Below are 20,053 nucleotides of genomic sequence, written 5' to 3' on the forward strand. Positions count from 1 at the left end.
ATAACGTAATTTAATATCTTTATAAGATTACATTACCGATATCACTACTATAACGGTATCGGTCATAACTTTTTCAAAATAAACGAGATTTGCCGTTATTTTTAAAGTTAATTAAAAAAAGCGTAGTAAAAGTAAAATAAATAAAAGTTTTAATTTGAATTTGAAAAATTTGGTGTAGTTGCAAGTCCTGTTTGGCACCACATTGGCATTAAAGTACCTACAATTTCAAAAATATTAAAAAGTAAAAGGTCACAAAAGTCAAAAGGCAGACTGTCAAAGTCTCGGTCTGTTCGTAAAAAAGTCTTTACGTCTCCCTCGCCCGTCTTGACTTGAAACGTCATTCGAGACTTGAGAACTTGAGAAGAGAAAGAATTCTTCTACTATAACTAGGTCGAAAAATTGTCTTTTTATAAGAATTAATCATCAGTTCAAATATTTATAATAAATAAGATATATTTTACGATGGTTTGAGTTAAACTCTGTGAAATATTGGACATATTAACTAGGTTTCTATGGTGAAATCGTGAATGGTTAGTAAAAATTTGCTTGTCCTAAAAGTACTTGCCATATTTTACGCTGTATTATTTGCGTTATTAATATTTCCTTCCGCATCTTCGACATTCTGAGTTCTAAATTATTAGATACAACTTACTTGTGACAAAAACTTGCAAATTTTGATTAAATCGTGACGAATACATCTGGAATAGTCAGCTTATCATTTCGTAAACGTACTTACGTTTTGCATACGTAATATACATTATTTGCATTAAAAATTTATGAAGACAGGTATTTGAAATTTTTGTGTTAATTCGCAAGTTTTTATTGTAATTTGCCTTCTGAATATCAAATAACGCCAAATATATGATTATTATGATATTATTTTTTTTTGTTAGAGTAGTTCAATTAGTTCTATTTGAAAACTGAATGTGAAGTAAATTAATAAACTCATCCAAACTTTCAGAACATAGGTAACCTTTACATTGGGTTTTTGTTGGGCAACATAACCTTAACATACCTTTTCCCCAGAGGGTAGGCAGAGACTTTTTCTCACTTGCCACAATGTCTGCTTACTTAATTTGTTTCATTCACATTCATAACTCTTATCCTGCAAGCTCAGCAGTTTTGGGTACACTTGACCTGACCATTTGCCAGAATGTCCTTAATTTTTTCACCATGTTCCTTGTGTTGATTTTAGGCTAGAGAGACACTTAAGAGAGTGAAGTATTTATTTACTATTTCTGTGGGAAATTTCATGGAAAAACCTGTCTTCAGTCCCTTGTGCACTTATAAGCTTACTGAGTGTCCAATGGTGCCTTTGTTGTACTATTTGTTATGATTAATAAATATTTTTTATTTATTTAACAGACAATTGGTATCATATGCATGGCAAGTTAACATGGCTGACAACTTTGGTTGCAACTACGGTGTGAGAGAGTTGAATCTGGGAGCCAGCTTCACAAATAATAAAGCTCCAAAATACCACACAATCAAATGTAAGTGAGCCATCATAATAGATTTAACAAAAGTATTGTACCTATTCAAAATTATAACTGTGTGAATTTATTTACAAATTTGTCATCTCTAAGTATTACATTGCACTCTATAGAGATCTTATTATTTACTTCTTATAATAAAAACTGATGAACAACTTACAAAAAATATATGAGGTACCTACTACTTGTATCTTGAGTCATGAATATTCTGTAATTGGTTTCAATAATTAGCTTTTTACTCAGTTTGGTCTAAACTCCTTTTTTTTAATAAAAAATATAACTACACACTAAGAATACCTGAACAATTATTATGATTACATTTAAAATTTAAATGTTCACAACAATTGAACTGCAGAACTTGTCATATTATTATAATTATTTGATGTTACAGATGACTTCAAACCAGCTTCAGTTGATGTCAATAAAATGGCTACTGTTGACGTTGGAAGTAACAATCAAGTTACAGTCACAGTACCGCATCTGGGTAAGTTATTTGTTTTAATTTTAATAAAGTCTTTTAAGCTAAGGCTTTGTTTCAATTAGGAAAATTCCCATTCTGATATTGTTGCCTTAGTTTCTTTTTCTCTAACAGTGTTTTTTATGAGATGCAGCATTTATATAATATAGGACTTATTCTTTTGTAAATGAAGCTTTTATTTCCCCACATATACCATGCTCACATGTTATATAATAATTACACAGATGGTGCGGGAGTGCCGCAAACAGTTTTCAAGGGAAGTCAGAGACCATACAATAAAGAGTGTGTACTTATAATAGACAAAAATACTGGACAGATGACACTAGAAAAGCTATCCAGTTACATACAAGTGAAAAAGACTAGGTGAGTTTAAAATACTTTTTAATAGATTTTCAATGAGAGGATGTTCTTCTCCATAGAAATATTTAAAGTTTTCTTTAAATCATTTTGAATATGAAAAGATCCAGTATACTGAAAAGATTTGCTTGCCTTTATTGACCGAAAACAAACAGTCATGTGATATTTTTTTGGAATGTTCTGTGACTTGGATCTGTGACTATTTATATTACTTAATAGCTTATTAACTTTAGATGATGTAACTTTATGTAAAAAGCATTAATTGACTAAGTATCTGTTAAAGAAATTTTTTTATCAATCATAGTCATTATTTATGTGCCAAAATATTGATTTCTTTCTGTAGAATCGGCTTCGCGTTCATGTATAAGTTTTTTATTTTTTGACTAATGTTAATTGATAACCTATTAAATTAATAACCATAATGAAACATGTATTTAATGTTATTACAAAGTGTACAAGACGGAGTAATTATAATTATTACAAGTTTAATTAAAATATCATCAACATTTAAATTTACTTTGAAATTCCATTTCAAGTTTTTGTCTTCTTCATCTTATCCGGACGATATTCCCGGTTACATCCTCACCTCTCTGGAGATGACCCCGAGGTGTGACTTTACTTGGAAGTCTTGGTGTCCCATCCCAAACCACCACCATGTATAATATTCTTTGTATTTGTAGGCAAGAGTCTGCAACGAAGCCGCTTCCACTGACGCCGTTGACCGCAGACTTTACAAACACCACTCAGCGGTCCACTTCCCGTACCAGAGTCACTACAAACCGACGAACCAACATAAATGCAGGTTCGTATTTAACTTAAATATGAAAAAGGATACCTACTTAAGCTCAAATTGTACAAATTGTAAAATACTTTTGAAAGCAATGTGGTACACTGCGTGTGAACACTCGAATAAATTAGAATTAGGTACAATAACGGCTTTGTTGACAGAACCTCTATATTGCTTTGAAAGGTTATTTATATAATATATAACAGTTGGTACTTGCAATTCGAAAATGCGAAAAAGAAGAAAGAGGACTTTGTGTCGATAAAAACTTGCCGACAAGAACTTACGGATATAACTTTAATATCTAACTAGCACTATTAGAAGTCAAATATCTTTTTATTTTTAGGGGCGGCTGGAAGTGGACAGATGAACCAAGGTCGCTTCAACGGCAACGTTCAGAAGCCACAGAACATGGTGCGTTCTCCGACAAGAGTCAAAACGTCTCCACCGCAAGCGCCGTAAGTTGAATTATTCATTTAAATTTTATAGTAACTCGTCGCATCTTTCCAAGGTGCTCTTTGAAGAATACTTTGTGATAAAACATCGGGAATAAATTGTGAAAATTGCTTTAAAATTTATTGTGGCAACTTGTAGTAAGTGGCAAGTAGTGAAGAGAAAGAGACCCATCGTTAAACGTGGGTATCCGTAACCATCCGATTCATAAGTGAAAATAAAGTATTAAGAAGTATTGATTCACATTCAAAGTAATAAATGTAACATGCTCAGTAAACAGTATTTGGTACATAGCTGCAGTAGGTTTCGAATTTAAATATATCTCGCTTATGAATTGGATATCGAAAATTCTTTACCTCGCTTCTCAGAAAGGTTTGTGCCATATATGACGTATGGCTAAATAAAAATACCCAGATAAGAAGTTTTGAATTTCGAAACAGATGGTCGAGCGGCGGCAACAGCACGCTAGCGTCTCTGCCAATGATCGGCCTTGACGATCCTGCGCCGGCGCCACAACACAACGGCTACCGTCCCGAGCGAGCGGAGCGCCCCGAGCGGCCGGTGCAACAGGAGCGGCAGCAGCAGGAGCGCCAACTACCGGAGCAGCGGAATAATGTGAACGCTCCTATGCCGGCTCCGGTAACTGTAAGTTGCCGTTTTATTTTTGACTAACCTTTACCAAAGCTGTAGCTTAAGTGTATCCTTTTTTCTATTTATAAAAAATACAGGTATAAAACGCACACGTAACTAACCTTTATTTTGTCTCGGACGTTTCAAATCATATTACAGTGATCCGTGGTCACCGGGCGAACGAATTATAAATAGTAAAATGCAACGTGAAAGTTTAAAACAGTTGTATCCCCTATTTTACACATACTAAATATAGCGCGAGGCTTTCCAGATAAAAAATTGGTTATTTCTAATGGTCCATATATGTTACAAACTTCATCAAAATCGGTTTAGTATTTTTCGAGTTTATTCCTTATAAAAATACAATTGTTTTCTCTTTATTATTAGTGTTGATATAGAATTCCTTTAGTTCTATCTTTCTCACCCTTTATAATTGGCTTACTACGTAACATACCGATTGAAGGTCGACTGTACAATCTTGATAATATTGCTTGATCCGTTCAGGCTCAAGGCGTAACGTCTCAAGACGACAGTTCGTCGTCGTCGTCGAGCGACAGTGACAGCAACAGTGGAAGCGATAGCGATAGTGACGACGACAGCGCTGCGCACGCGCAACCTGCACTTGCTAACGGTAAGTCACATACCGGTTTCATATGAAAATTATCATCATCTAGGCTTAAACCCGGGTGCATACTCGCCTTCCTGTGATCTGGATTGGATAAGCCAGGTTTTTACACACGAAGCGATTCACGTCTGACCTCTGTGACTCTGATACTATGTAACAACTTAGGTCATGGTTTTTGTACAAGATTAAAGTTGTCATAGAAAAAATATGGAGTGGTCCTCGCTCTGGTTGAATACGTGAAAATGTCAGCAACTGTCACTATCTTAATTGCAATTCCATCGCTATTGGTTCTCTCCCCCGTAAAATATTAAGACATTTATTATGTGTTGTCCGCGTTTGTTAATTTACTAAATTAGGTACTCTTTAAAAAAATATTGTTTCCAATAAATTGCCCGTTTACATTTTTTTAAATTGGTATATGCGGACACACTTTGCCTTCAGTTTTAATATACCTATGTATTGATTGATTAAAATTGATCATGTACTAATGATGTGTATGTATCCAGGTGGCGGTAACCCAGCGTTGCCCAGCGACGTGCTGAACGATGATCTCTGCCTCTCCGAGTCTGGAAGCGACTCTGACTGACCTCACGACAAAGTTTTTTATTTATTCGGGTTTGGGTTTCTCCTTTACACTTTCCGCTATTTCAACACGGCTGCTCGAACAAAATGGTCCGTATTCTGTTTACAAAGTCTATATGCCTTCCCGTTTCTCGTAACATTCTTGTTTTCCTCTAAAAGGTGAAGCCGAAGTGACGTTGGTGGTGGAAGTGAGCGTTCATGTTTTCGAGATGTTTTGATGACTGACTTTGTTATGTATATCAGAAATGTTTATATAATGTTTGTAACTGAAATTTGGCTCGTGAATTTCGTACTTATAAACTCATATGCTTTCGCAAAAATCTTATGCGTGTTTCACCCGGCATTTTTGGAATTCTCAGAATAACTGTGTTTGATGATAATATTTGCTGATTTTTAAATTTTATTATTAGCTTATAAACTAGATGTATGTAATTTTATTGCGTTGTCATGATCATGGATAAATCCTGTTTTCAAGATTAAAAAAAATACCTATATTTTACAATGCCATACCTTAACCACAGTAAATTGAAGAATCTAGAACAAATTGTTCTGTGTCATATCGCTTTATTTTTATTTAAATCATTAGCCCAGGGGGCAGCAAGGCCATTCAATTAGTCTAAAAAAATTGTATTCACGACAACATCGTTTACACCTGTAAATGATTTAACTGAAATTACTGTATGCGCCCTTTTCGTTGCGTGAAATGTGGACAGTCCCACAGAACATCAGATTGCCAGAAAAGAGACCGCAATACGCCAGCAATGTGTGCTTTGTGTGATGGACCACATCCAGCCAACTATAAGGGGTGTGAAGTTTATAAAGAAATATTGGCAAGAAAATTAAATTCTATACCAAGTTCCAGAAAAATGCAAACGAAATCAATTAAGGAAAAGGGGGTAGAAACAAATTATGTGATAACAAATACCATTGAAAAAAATAACACCAACGAAACATATGCGGAAAAATTAAAACGACCACCCAAAAATACAGAGATACCTGATACTAACCTGAAATTAGAGCAACTATTAATAGCACAGTCTGAAAAATTTGATTTAATCCTCCAACAGATGAGTTCCCTCATGGTTCTCATAGTTAAACTAGTTGAGAAACTGACAAAATGACCTCATTAAGGTTAGCAACGTGGAACATCAATGGACTTGCTCCTAATGTCCAGGAAGTAGAGTTACTGCTGACTCAACACAAACTAGATATATTGCTTGTCTCAGAATCGCACTGCACTGCCAGAACATCTATGAAATTCCCAAACTATAAATGCTACACAACTAACCATCCCGACGGCACAGCACATGGTGGTACTGCAGTGATTGTTAAGAACAGCCTAAAACATCACCAAATGCCACCTTATAGAACTGATCACATCCAAGCTTCCTCCATAGCTATTGAAGACAAAACTGGTAAAATTATTGTTTCAGCAGTGTATTGCCCGCCGAAACACAAAATCAGCGAAACAAACTTTACTCATTTCTTAAACACTTTAGGTAGCCGTTTCATTGCTGGAGGGGATTGGAACGCAAAGAATACATACTGGGGTTCAAGATTAACCAGTACCAGAGGCAGACAACTAAAACTGAGTGTAGACAAAAATAAGCTCAGTGCGATATCCTCTTTGGAACCTACATACTGGCCCAGTGATGAGAACAAATTGCCAGACCTAGTTGATTTCTTCATCACAAAGGGACTATCAAAACATTATTTCAAATCTGAGCCTTGCTACGATGGCTCATCAGACCATACACCAGTGTTACTCACTTTGAGCGCAAACATCATAGAGTTGAAAAAACCCGAAACATTATGTAATAAATATACAGATTGGGACGCATGCAGACTACACATAGAAGAAAACATAAAACTGAAAATAGCTCTCAAAACGCCTGATGATATTGAAAACGCGACCAAATATATTACTACACTCATACAGGAGGCATGCTGGTTGAGTACTCCGGAGGTAGTAAATAAAAACAAAGACGCCAACTATCCCTTAGAGATAAAGTCGGCGGTGCTAGAAAAGAGGCGAATGCGGCGAATATGGCATCAAAGCAGACTAAAAGAGGACAAAACACGATTTAATAAATCTGGCACAGTACTCAAGCATTTGATCCAAAAATGGCATGACGATACATTCCAAGCAAAACTTGAGGCTCTTACGGCAACGGAAGCTACGGACTACTCACTGTGGAAGATCACTAAGGATTACGAAAGACCACCTATTGCAAAACCTCCGATACGAAGTGGCAATGGCTGGGCAAGGACATCACAGGAAAAAGCAGACACATTTGCTAAGCACCTAGCAGGGGTGTTTACACCTAATCACATGGAGGATACAGAGTTTGAGTCAGGACACAGTGACACGGTCCTTAACCAAGACCTGCAGATGGATAAACCACCGAAACCAGTTACTGCTCGCGAAGTATGGAGCGTTGTGTCGGAGCTGAAAGACCGAAAAGCTCCTGGTTTTGACTTAATTACCAAACAGGTCCTAAAACAACTGCCAAAAAAGGCTATAATCTTTTTAACCTCCGTTTACAATGGTATGCTCAGAGTCCAGTACTTCCCCAGATTGTGGAAAGTGTCACAGATAATCCTTGTTCATAAAGATGGCAAACCTCCCGATAAAGTTACTTCATATAGACCAATAAGCTTGCTTCCTATACTATCAAAAGTTTTCGAGAAACTTCTGCTCAGGAGAATTCTACCTCTACTTGAAAGTAGCAACACAATTCCAAGTCATCAATTTGGCTTCAGACAACAACACTCAACAATTGAGCAGGTCCATAGAGTCTGCGATAAAATCAGAAAAAGCCTGGAAGAAAAAGAGTACTGCTCTGCAGCATTTTTAGATATACAGCAAGCTTTCGACAAAGTGTGGCACAAGGGCTTGCTGTACAAAATAAAAAGTAATCTTCCACACAGCTACTACCTTATATTAAGATCTTATCTTACAGAGCGCATCTTTCAAGTTAAGGAACAAGAAGCAACCTCTGGTTTTTATGAGATACAGGCCGGTGTTCCACAGGGCTCGGTCCTGGGACCAGCACTATATACAATCTTCACTAGTGATTTACCTGAGACAAAGGACACCACAATAGCTACTTTTGCTGACGACACCGCTATTTTAGCAAGTAACAAAGATCCGTCCATGGCGACACAAGTACTTCAAAAAGGCTTAGATGAGACAACAACTTGGTTGCAAAAGTGGCGCATTAAAGCTAGTGCTTCGAAGTCTTCCCATGTCACCTTCACACTACGAAAAGGCAACTGTCCTCAGGTGAAACTGGAAAATATTGTACTCCCACAACACAACAGTGTACGGTATCTGGGACTGCACCTAGACAGACGACTGACATGGAAAGATCATATAAAAAAAAAGAGGGATGCAGTAAACATTCGCTATGGAAGTTTCCACTGGCTGTTGGGGCGAAATAGCAAGCTATCAGTAGACAACAAACTCCTAGTGTATAAAACAATTCTCAAACCAATCTGGACTTATGGACTACAACTTTGGGGTAGTGCTTCTGACTCCAATATCTCATGCCTGCAAAGAGTGCAAAATAAAATACTCAGAAACATCAGTGGCGTGCCCTGGTATGTTACGAACGCAGAAATCCATGAACACCTGGAAATTACTACAATAAAGGAAGAACTCCTAAATGTCGGCCTGAGGTACCGGGAGAGGCTCGTAAAGCACCCAAACATACTTGCACAGCAACTCACAAACCGCAGCTATACAAAGCGATTAAAGAGGAAAGACATCCTATAAATCGGAATGAGTAGATATCCTCACTGGGGGATACACTCTAATGTCAAGAGCCTAAAACACATTTGCTAAAAGTGGATGCACTGATCGCAAATATATACATATATAAAAAAAAAAAAAACCTGTAAATGAGAGTAAATGAAAGTAATTTTTTTAATAAACGTTGCAAAATTACGTATGTCCTGAATTAGAGCCATCAGTGTAGGTACTTATTTTAACGGCAGTTGTGTTTTAATATTTTAATATAGTTAGAAATAATTCTTATGTTCGTATTAAGTTAATCGCGAGCGTATATAGTTTACAGCAATAAGACTGGATCACCTTCCATTATTTTGCGTGATCAATTTTCTTTTATGAGCTCAAAGTACTCCTCCCAATCCTATCTACAAAACGTTTGCTGATCCTTTGTAAATGCTTATTTTGTTCATAATGTATAGCTATTGTTTAATTTTTAATTTGTAATACAGAGAGCCTAATAAGTGGCCTTTTATTATGTTTCGTACATAAGTCATTAAAGATGTATATTTTATGTGTTTGACATATGTAAGTGTTTTTTTATGATTAGAATACTGACATTTGCCTCAAATGCACTACATACTGAAATAGGTTCGAATCGTTCATTTAAGAGTTATGGCACTTATTTTAGTTTGAATATTGGGTGATTGAATGTGGTATTGTTTAATAAATAGTTATAAATATGTGAGTGTTATCTTATACCAATTTTCCATCCATTGAAATAAAGTCGTTTTTAGTTTACCTAGTTTTGATTTGATAATGGTGAAATAAATCAGAATATAATCACTGAATTAGTCATTTTATTAACCACGTAGCATTTTCAATGTTTTTATTAGCTCGGCTACAAAAGGGAGGGAAAACCTTATAAAATTTGATTGTTTATAAAAACCTGTAGTCTATAATCCCGAATGTGGTTTGTAATAATTTTAGTCCCATGAAATAAAATGGAGTAGGTACATTTGCATATAAAAGTAGAATTTCAACAGACAATAAAATATACAATATTTACAAAATCTATAGAGCAGATAAAAGACTCAATAATAAATTTATCATAATCTGTCATATGTAGGTTAACGGTTACCTAACGTTTTTCAGTTTTGTAAATATGTAGTTGGAAATTCTCGAGCAATATCAAATACTTAGTTTTCCAAATCCACGTCGCAAAAATTTCTCGTCCTAGTGATTTTGGGGCTCAGAATATTGTGTACATTACCTATATATGTAAATAAATACTCTGATTTATTATTATATAATTTTGTAATAAAATTAATTGACATTTTAACAACTGCTTTGTTTTTTTGATATGACACCTTTCCTACCTAATACATATTGAAGGTCCAGATTGGCAACAAGAGGCCAACCAGCCAGCCAGACGTCTTTTTGAAACACAATGGAGGAAATAGAAATATTAATAACTTGGATGTCCTTCAAACCTTTTGTATCGTTCTCATCTAGTTTTTACAATGTTTACACAGATGGCAAATATTCGCATTCTTTCGGAGACTAACTCGAGACACCGAATAAACCGCAACCAAATTCTTCTAGTCGATCGAATTAAATAAAAAATTATATAAAAATTTAATATCAAATTTAAGACTTGTTACATAATAAATTTGCATTTAAATAAAATTACATAAAAGTAAAATGCAGTTATTACATTAACCAATTTAATTTTGTAATTTAGACATCTCTCTTTGGTCTTAAGTATAATGTATTGGAGCCTGTAGGCTTTATTTAATATGTATTTGATGTTTTTTTAAAACTTTTATATATTTTATATAGCATTATGCAATTTTTGTTAATAGCTAATATCTATGGAAATCTAAAAATCGTACCTAATGGTTTCCCTCGATTTGTTAGTTGTTAGAGAGTTTTAATATAGGCAATGTAATAATGAAAACCCCATTAAAAGTTTTTGAGGGAATCGCAAACATACAAATTTTACATTAGAGAAAAATACAAACACTACTTTATTTTTGAAGTCGGTTAACGTCGATGAACCTATGTCTTATAAAGGTAAGTGGACCTGCATAAGTTTATTTTATACCACGCCTGTATACTTTGTCGCTTCTTTTTTAGGTAGGCAACTACTTGGATTATATTAGGTACTTTATTCTATGACAATTAAATATTTGCGAATAGGTATATTAAACGACAGCAATATTAAAATGCGCTTATTCCAAAAGTTCATTCGTTGGAAAACCTAAGATTTTAGTTAAAATATAAAAAATATGAGAGGGAGTTTACTTCGAAAGGTTTGAATTTTATTTTGTTTTTTTTTTTATGGCATGTTCAGTAATTTATTGACAGCTTAAGTTTTTTTTGATGCAATTAAGTTCAGATTAACAACTGCTTTTTGTTTAGATTAGATCCCTAATATCCGTACTAATATTATTAATGCGAAAGTAACTCTACTGCTCTACAAGTTCACGCCTAAACCACTGAACCGATTTTGATGGTAAAAGAGGGGATGAACTTTTATAGTGAACGCAGTCACGGGCAACTGCTAGTATTTTTAGTTTACAAAATATTTTGCATTTGATTTTTCAGCATATCGTATTCGGCTTATCGGTAAGCAGCATTTCTGAAGGCTATATATTTGGACAATTGAGTGGGATGATTTCGACAATGTTGTCCAAAGACAGTGATGTGTCCCTTACCCCGGAAGAAGTGTCTTGGATGGGTGCGTATTGAAATGGATCCTGAAATTAGGTCCCATTAAATTTAATGGCGTACCATTGTTCCACATTAACATGGTTGTGCCATGTGGTTTCCGGTACCGATACAGACGTGATTATTTGCATGTATGTCCGTGTCCCTCGTTTGCGCAACCACGACCACTCTGACAAGAGTGTTCGATTAAGAAGATATATGTACCTACTTATATGTATGAAAATTCATACGTAATGATTATTATGCAAAAAAAGTTATGCAATGCGATGATTGTGCTATAAAAATTGATAATACAATATTTTTTTGTAATTAAATACCTATGGATCTAAGATCCATAGGTATTTAAGATCCAGGATCTTAATGAAAAGAAATAAATGAGTGAGTGTGTGATAATATACTTAGGTACCTAAATTACGAACAGGATGGCGCTATAGTACTTAGTTCAGTAGGGCCCGTTTTCTGCTTTCCGAAAAATATCAGTCCTATAGCAAAAAGATTTTTTTTTTTTTTGAGATTGTAGGGTTTTAGCGACACAATATACCTACCTAACTATCTGCTAAAAAAATTATATTGCTTCATTTTCAGCTTCAATTCTATTTATCACAGGTGTAATGGGATCTATGTTGTCTGCGCTGTTGGCCGAACGCTGTGGGAGAAAGATGGCTATCTCTTTATTAAATATGCCACTAATGATCTACTGGATTACTTTGTACTATGCACATGAATTTATCGTGTTCTTGTTGGCGAGAGCTATGGCAGGCTTCTTTTTCGGCGGAGTCATGTCCGTTATATTCTTGTCAGCAGCTGAGTATACCAATCCACATGAACGAGCAAGCTATTTGATGCTAATCACTAGCCTCGGCCCTTCTTTAGGGGGATTTATAGGGAACCTATTATTTACTAAATTTCATTGGAGAGTCGTGGCACTTTTTGGAATAATTCCAACAACCCTTGCCGCCTTGCATCCATTTTTCTGGATAGAAAGTCCATCTTGGCTGGCTTCGAAAGGACGCTTTGAGGAATGTGAACGGAACTTTAGAAAACTGCATGGTCATGGCACCTCAGTTGATAATGAATTAAAATTACTAATTGCAGTTGAAAAAAAGAAACAAATTATAAATATAAATGGCATATCAGAAATAGAGCCCGTAATAAAAAGGCTATTGCGGGCTGCAAGGCAGAAATATTTTTGGAAGGTGGGACTTTTAATATCAATACTTTTAGCAACTAAAGCGGCAGTGGGCAAGGTGTCATTGGGTATTTATATAAATACAATATTAATAGAAACCGTAGGACGTGTCAATGCTCTATTGCTTAGTATAATTGAAGGCAGCCTTATAGCAGGATGTTGCCTCTCTTCTTTTTGCATGCGCCAAATGACTGTAAGAGGATTGTTATTTTTTTCTGGGTATGCTTGTGTCGCAACTATGATGACATTAAGCATATGTATCGCATTTACTTTAAAAGAGGATATTTTGTGGCAATGGGTTAAAGTTGCTCTACTCGCGATATATTTTTTTATAATACACATGGGTATATTTCCTATATGCGAGTCCTTGCCGACAGAAGTGTTTCCTTTGGACATCAAAGATGTTTGCACATTTTTATTCAGCATAGTTGGAGCAGTCATCATGTTCACGTCTATCAAGGTATTGCCTAGCATGATGAACTTAATTGGTTTTCAGGGTATTTTCGCATTAAATGCAGGCATAATTTTATTAACGTTATTGTACCTTTGGCGTTTCTTGCCGGAAACTAAAGGAAGGACATTACAAGAAATTGAACTCTATTTTAAAAACGGCCAATTTTGTAATATAAGCAACATGCTACTTAGTGAAGAGCAAAAATTATCGTCAACCCAACCCTTGCATTAGGGAGAAGGTACTTACTAGTCCAGCAAGAAACATAATAAAACCATTTGTGATAAGTCTAGGTATTGTTCGCCTACACTGCTGGGCTACAGCACAAAATATTCACGTAGATACGTACCCATGGAGATAATGATACCGGATAGACGACCTCGGGCCTTGATTCCTAACAGTGGTCGTGGAGGGTGCATCCGGGAAAGAGTACATGTACAGATCTACGTAGGTACTAAGTACTTGTTGTGCCAGGGATTTTCGAGAAAGTAGTAGTAAAGCAGTACAATTAGCAGAGTTAAACTTGGTACAATCGAATTACTTATTTAAAATTCAGATTAAAGTGACATTACAAATCTATCAGTGTTTTATTATATTGTAGGTACCTAATCATAACTGTTACCTACGTAACGTACTATAATACTGTATTCGGCATAAACTCTTTAGCATTATGATGTAAGTATCCTCCCTGATTTGAATTTATTCATATCGTAATTTCGCATAGAACTGGATGTGGCCTTTCAGTCTTTTTGAGTCTGTTGGCTCTAGGTTCGTGTATGTCAACAAGTGTACAAAGAAACGAATATAGACACATGTCTATATTCGTTTTTTTGTACACTTGTTAGTAAAAAAATAAGAGGATAAGAGAAGAACTTGAAGGGAAGGGGTTGTACCTTCATATAGGGATTGTGTTTGGGAAAAGAGTAACTAACTAAGTACCTATGTTTTTGTTTTAGTCAGTGCTACCAAAACAGAATAAAATAATTTTAACGTGCCCTTTTTGTTTTGCGTCAGAGCGGGACGCTTTCAGAATTTTGTTCATAAGTAAATAAAAAAATATACTATATACTTAATATATAAGTTAATTATGAATAAATTATCTATACATATAATAAAACAGTAAAATATTTTGTCTGTACATTTAGTATTTTTGACTGACTGTGTACTGATATAAAATAAGTATAAAAATTTAGTTTGTTTGCAAAAGCGGGACATTTTTGCTCTCGCTGGGGACAGCGGGACAGGCAGCCTGAAAGCGGGACGTATGGTCACTTTACATATGACCTATGCATACGAATTATAATTGACGTACATAGGTAGCACATACGTAGGTGAGTAGGTACTAATTCTATGATTATTTATTGCATTATTTACTACAGACTAAGTCTCAGATGCCTTCTTCAGTTAAAAGATTTGAGCCACTTTTCCTGGAATATACTTATAAAGAGAGACAGCTGCATAAATAAAAAAAAATGTAATTGACGTTAAATTGACAGTTTTGACACAAGTCTGACAGTAACATTTTGTTTATGAAAAAAGCTTGTTGAGTGAGCTTGAGGATTTTAATAGTAACAAGAATATTTTATAAATTGAACGCTAAAAGATTTATAAACGCATGGGTTTAATTAACAATCTACCTACGTTTACTATACTTAAGTGACACATTGTTATAAAAGTCAGTAGTCTTTTTATGATGAGATTTTAGGCAAGTTCGTACTATGCCTAATTCATCATCAAGCAGCAAGAATTACAACAAAAAGAGCAGTAGTTCCCGTGACAGAAACAAGTCCGTAGCATCGGAATCTGGTGGTTCTAGTCAGTGTGATACACCACCGCTTGTAGAGAAGGTAAGGGTAAATTATTACTCAAGAATTTAAGTCCTTATTGAAAATGGAATAATTAATAGTGCAATCCTTTTTTGTTTTATTTATATATTCTGAGAAAAAAGTTTTTTGATATAAATAAAATATCTGCATCAGGATGGAACTACATCACAAGGAAGATATGCTGGAATCGGTCCAGAGTCAGTTCTATGCATGGCAGAGCAAGTTGGAGCAGAAATAAATACAGAGGCCGCTACTAGTCTGGCGGAAGATGTGAGCTACAAGCTTCGACAAACTATTAGTGTAAGTGTACAAGTTACCTGCTAAAATATAATGTTTTGATATTAATTGCTGAGTTATAAAACATCTTAGTTTTACCACATTTTTCTATCATGGAAGGTAAAGTTTCCCCTATAGTCTTATGTCTTTTATAGGACTCAAAGCTTAAGCTGTTGGCATTAATAGGTTAAATTGTAATTACATGCAGCTAAGATTGTGTAAGATAAATTATTTTATAGATATATTTCATAGGTTTTTTTTTATTATTAACAGGCAATTTCATTGCAAAGTGAAATGTTGAAGAAGTCCCGTTTGGATTGTTGGGATGTAAACTCTGCACTTACATTATCTGATTCAAGCCCAGTTGTAGGAACCACTACCTCACAATACGCTGTTATTGGTGAAGAGAAGATTTGCGTCCAATTAGTAAGTATTCCTATTGTTTTTCAGTGATAAACAAATTCATTTTTTTTTGTAAATTTAATATTATTTGGTGACTCATAGAATTGGAACTGTCCTTAATTGTACCTTATTAACAACTTATACAACCACATGTATAAACACCTAGAATTCATATCAATATTTGTCGCTATGAAACACAAGCCTAATAATGATATCTGCTTGTAAAATACATTAACAGCATTAAACTAAATGTTTTTGGAAAATTATACAGTACCTACCTAAAGTTAAACCTATTTTATATCAAATCTATTTCTTATTACTTTATTTTCAGGAAAACTTAATAAATGTAACAGATATAGCGCTGAAGAGTCAATCCTACACATACTATACACTACCTACATATACGTTGGAATGGATCACTGACGACAAGAGTCTTAGTAATAACAATATCAGCGTTCATCTACAGAATTACTACACTAGAGTGGCTAGAGGTACTATCAAAATAAACTTCCTTTTTTATTAATAAGTGAATCCTAAGAAAAATAGGCTAAGTGTGGTCAAGCTGATGTAATGTAATGAAGAATGAGGAAACAATGTCCTAAAGTTGATGGCAATTTCGGCAGTCAGGCAAATATTTTAGTACATATATGTTCTAATAAACTTTGCTCTTATCTGTAACTACTTCACAAAGATCACTTAACCAACAAATATGTTTTAAGCAAAGATCACTTTAAAAAGAAAGTAACAACATTATCATTTGTAAGAAACTTTGTGAAAGTTTAATAAATATATATATGGGACAGATTACTCAGATTAAGTTAGTTAAAGTGAGTTTGAGGCTTGTGCTATGAGATACTAACTCAATAATACTATATTTTATAATAAATACTTATTTAGATAAACATTCAAGACCCAAGCCAATCAGAGAAAGTTGTTCATGTAATTCTAAAAAGATTGCATTTATTAAAATCTTGGCTCCATTAGGACGTGAATGGATAAATTAAATTTCCTTTTTTTCAGCAATTCTGAATCTCAAAAGAAAACCAAAAGAGGTAGCCGTGGAAGACCTGACCACAAACACAAGAATTGGTCCGATATTCCCCAATCTGTTCAACTTGGCTGTTTTAGTGCTGAATGACGATAATCTGAACGCCCTCAATGTTCCCAATAAGAAGCCATTGCAGGCCAATGTGTTAGATATGGTGGACGCCCTCTGCTCCAACCCTTGCAGCTTAGATACAAATATACAGCAACAGGTATTACATATACTTACAAAAATGTTTTAAAAGAAAGCGTTGGTCGATTTCAGGCACTTTAGAATAGGTCCGCTCCACCACTCCCACGGATGTCGTGTAGTTTTCTCCCACGAAGGTTTCGGACTCCGCCAATAGCCAATCCAGCACCAGGTCAAAAGGCGCAAGTCGAGTTCTCTCCAGAGAGTTGATATCATGACGTCTATACCCCTTGCGGGGTAGACTGAGCCAACAGTTTTAAAAAAAACTGATTGGCCAAGTTTAGCTGTGTGATATTAGCGTGATTTATACCAGGAGGAATAAGAAATGTATTAAAAGCACATCAGAATTATACTTCTATTATTTCTGTTCATAGAAAATAGTTATTCTAATTCTCCAATAAATTGTTAAGTTTCAGAGACTGTTTCCAGTAATGGTGTCAAATATACTCGGAAATGGTTCACTTGCAGAGAAAATGGTTGCTATACTAACAAAAATCACAAGGACTTGGCCATCTTTTATATCAATAGGTAATCTAATTGTATTTTTTAATTTGTAACTTTTGAACAATGCAGTGAAAAAATATTAAAAAGATGTATATAAAGTTTAATAAAACGAAAATTGGTTATATCGAATTTTACTACTTACTTTTAACGTCTAAATTATAAATTTAATTGCAGGAAAAGGCATCCTATTCGACTATTTATCACAAGGTACGAAGGAGCGGCTCACAGCGCCGATGATCAAATGCGTATTGGCTTTGGGACGCCAAGCGCTGGTAGAATGTTTAGGAGACCACTTGGAGCACATAGACCTGTGTATGAACTTGCCGAGGCGGAATCATTTGCAGTGTGATTTGAGAGAAAGTATATTGGTGAGTAAGGGAAAAGAATTTTATTTGGACTTTGAATGGACTGTTCCGGAAATATAAGTGAAAGTAACTTCTGAAATTTAAGTTATCAAATTTTGTTCATGAGTTCATTAATATTAATTATCACTTTTAGTGTCAATTGCTTACTGTTCTTAATTATACATAGTATACGTCAAAAAGGTTAGCGCTGACAACAACGGTGACCATCCATTGATAGTGACACCATCCATAGTATAAAAAATTTGAATGGTGAAACAAAAAATGTTTAACTGGAGATATTACAGCTTGCTGGGGTTTGGCTACCGTCATTCTAATATGGTGCAACTGCAGAAATCTGAATTATTTACCCATTTCTATGGGAGCAACCCATCCTTTACACTAGGGTGTTTTTTTTATCAAACTTTTTTGTTATTTACCTAATTGATCCTTTTTTCATAGGACGCATCAACCTGTCTCCTAAAACCGGAACCAACCACCTACCTCGAAGACTATGTGATGACTGATTATACCCTTTATGAAATGCTGGGCGATTCTATAATGCCACGCCGGAAATTATACCGCGAAACAGGTGCTTGGAAACAATTTTTTTTTGCTTCATAACGTTTGGTCTATTTAAGATCAGGATTGCCTTTTTTTAGTTGTTGCTAGCCACTTACTCACTGAATCTCAACGTTAGCCCATCGCCTAAAAGAAGAATTTCAAGTTAAGAAGCCATTGCCTTGATTGTTCACGGACATTCACTTGTGACACGGGATGCCAACCATTAGTACACGAGCAATCGAATATTTATTACTCTTAAACACGGCTTCAGTTATTAGGCAAATTGAAATAATTTTTGGTAAATAATGTCGACTTTTCGTAATTTTTATTTTCATTTGTAGATAACCGTCAAAGGGAAGATTCTGTTCCCGAAAAGACGCCCGACGAAGAGTACTACGCGCCTCGGCCCTTCATAAGGCGGTCTAAAGTCAGGCTCATACCCGCTATCACCTCAAACAAGATTAGGCCTAACAGAGACGCAGTATTTGAAGCAACTAGATTTAGTAATAAGCCAAAACCTATTAGAATAAAAATAAAAAATTGTAGATTGTTAGACGTCGCCAAGAAAAAAATCGAAATGCCTCATGTACCTTTCACGTGTCGAGCTACAAATGTAGCAGTGGCTAGTGGACTGTTAAATAGATTTAGGTATAGATTAAGGAGTAAAACGAACGCGTTTCCTGTAATTGGAACGTTTGTTTTGTAAGTCCTCGATAGGAATTGAAATAAAGTCTGTAAATTATTATATTTTGTGTACTCATTTCTGTTTTATTTTAATTTTGTTTGCATGCTATCTTAAGCGAACCTTTTATCTATACATTTAATAAAATAGTAATAATATTTTATCTGTACATTAAGTATTTTTGACTGAAATGGATAGAGGGACACTTAGAATGAATAATAGAAAGCAAAATTTTTTTTTAAATTTCTTGTCTGTCTGTCTGTATGATCACGATTATCTCCGAAAGTACTGAATCGATTTGCTTCAAACTTTCACCATTTGCTTTGTTTTAACCCAGAAAAACATTTAAAGTTGTTTCATCAAAATCGGTTCACTAAAAAAAAGTTATCGACATTTGAATGAACTCACGGCATGAGTTGCCTGCAAATGAGTTACGAAATTTAAAATTCAAAGTCATTTTTCATTATACGACAGCATTATATGTACCTATAAAATATAAATATAAGTGAAAGGCGACTAAGGGATAGGCTTACAAACTTAGGATTCTTTTTTAGGCGATGGGCGAGCAACCTATCACTATTTGAATCTCAATTCTAATATTAAGCCAAATAGCAGAACGTGGCTATTCAGTCTTTTTAAGCCTATTGGCTCTGTCTACCCCGCAAGGGATATAGACGTGACCATATGTCCTTATATACCTTTAAGTTCGACACCATCCC

The 20,053-nt window shown here is 35.0% G+C and overlaps 3 protein-coding genes across 5 annotated transcripts; all 3 read left to right on the forward strand.

Moving 5' to 3' along the window:
- The first annotated feature begins 295 nt into the window (after positions 1 to 295).
- Positions 296 to 6,054, forward strand: LOC106132420 (ell-associated factor Eaf). Its single transcript, XM_013331831.2, has 9 exons — positions 296 to 530; positions 1,366 to 1,493; positions 1,885 to 1,977; positions 2,196 to 2,334; positions 3,009 to 3,130; positions 3,459 to 3,570; positions 4,006 to 4,210; positions 4,700 to 4,826; positions 5,327 to 6,054. The coding sequence occupies exons 2-9, from the start codon at positions 1,397 to 1,399 to the stop codon at positions 5,404 to 5,406; spliced, it is 975 nt and encodes a 324-aa protein (XP_013187285.1). The 5' UTR covers positions 296 to 530; positions 1,366 to 1,396; the 3' UTR covers positions 5,407 to 6,054.
- A 4,969-nt stretch (positions 6,055 to 11,023) lies between these two features.
- On the forward strand, positions 11,024 to 14,067 carry LOC106132334 (uncharacterized). Of its 3 annotated transcripts, none has more exons than XM_013331702.2 (3): positions 11,024 to 11,208; positions 11,743 to 11,875; positions 12,451 to 14,067. In XM_013331702.2, the coding sequence occupies exons 1-3, from the start codon at positions 11,188 to 11,190 to the stop codon at positions 13,737 to 13,739; spliced, it is 1,443 nt and encodes a 480-aa protein (XP_013187156.1). In that variant the 5' UTR covers positions 11,024 to 11,187; the 3' UTR covers positions 13,740 to 14,067. The 3 variants fall into 3 exon arrangements, with proteins under 3 accessions (XP_013187156.1, XP_013187155.1, XP_060803791.1); XM_013331701.2 differs by lacking the exon at positions 11,024 to 11,208 and adding an exon at positions 11,339 to 11,447; XM_060947808.1 differs by lacking the exon at positions 11,024 to 11,208 and adding an exon at positions 11,339 to 11,447 and having other exon boundaries at positions 12,472 to 14,067.
- Positions 14,068 to 15,034: 967 nt separating this feature from the next.
- On the forward strand, positions 15,035 to 19,381 carry LOC106132327 (uncharacterized). The gene is made up of 9 exons (XM_013331694.2): positions 15,035 to 15,352; positions 15,485 to 15,631; positions 15,881 to 16,033; positions 16,341 to 16,500; positions 17,030 to 17,265; positions 17,654 to 17,771; positions 17,922 to 18,115; positions 18,551 to 18,680; positions 18,994 to 19,381. Exons 1-9 carry the CDS (start codon positions 15,224 to 15,226, stop codon positions 19,356 to 19,358), a joined length of 1,632 nt encoding a protein of 543 aa, XP_013187148.1. The 5' UTR covers positions 15,035 to 15,223; the 3' UTR covers positions 19,359 to 19,381.
- The last annotated feature ends 672 nt before the right edge of the window (positions 19,382 to 20,053 follow it).

Source organism: Amyelois transitella, chromosome 14 (assembly GCF_032362555.1).
Source record: "Amyelois transitella isolate CPQ chromosome 14, ilAmyTran1.1, whole genome shotgun sequence".
NCBI classification, from domain to species: Eukaryota; Metazoa; Arthropoda; class Insecta; order Lepidoptera; family Pyralidae; genus Amyelois; species Amyelois transitella.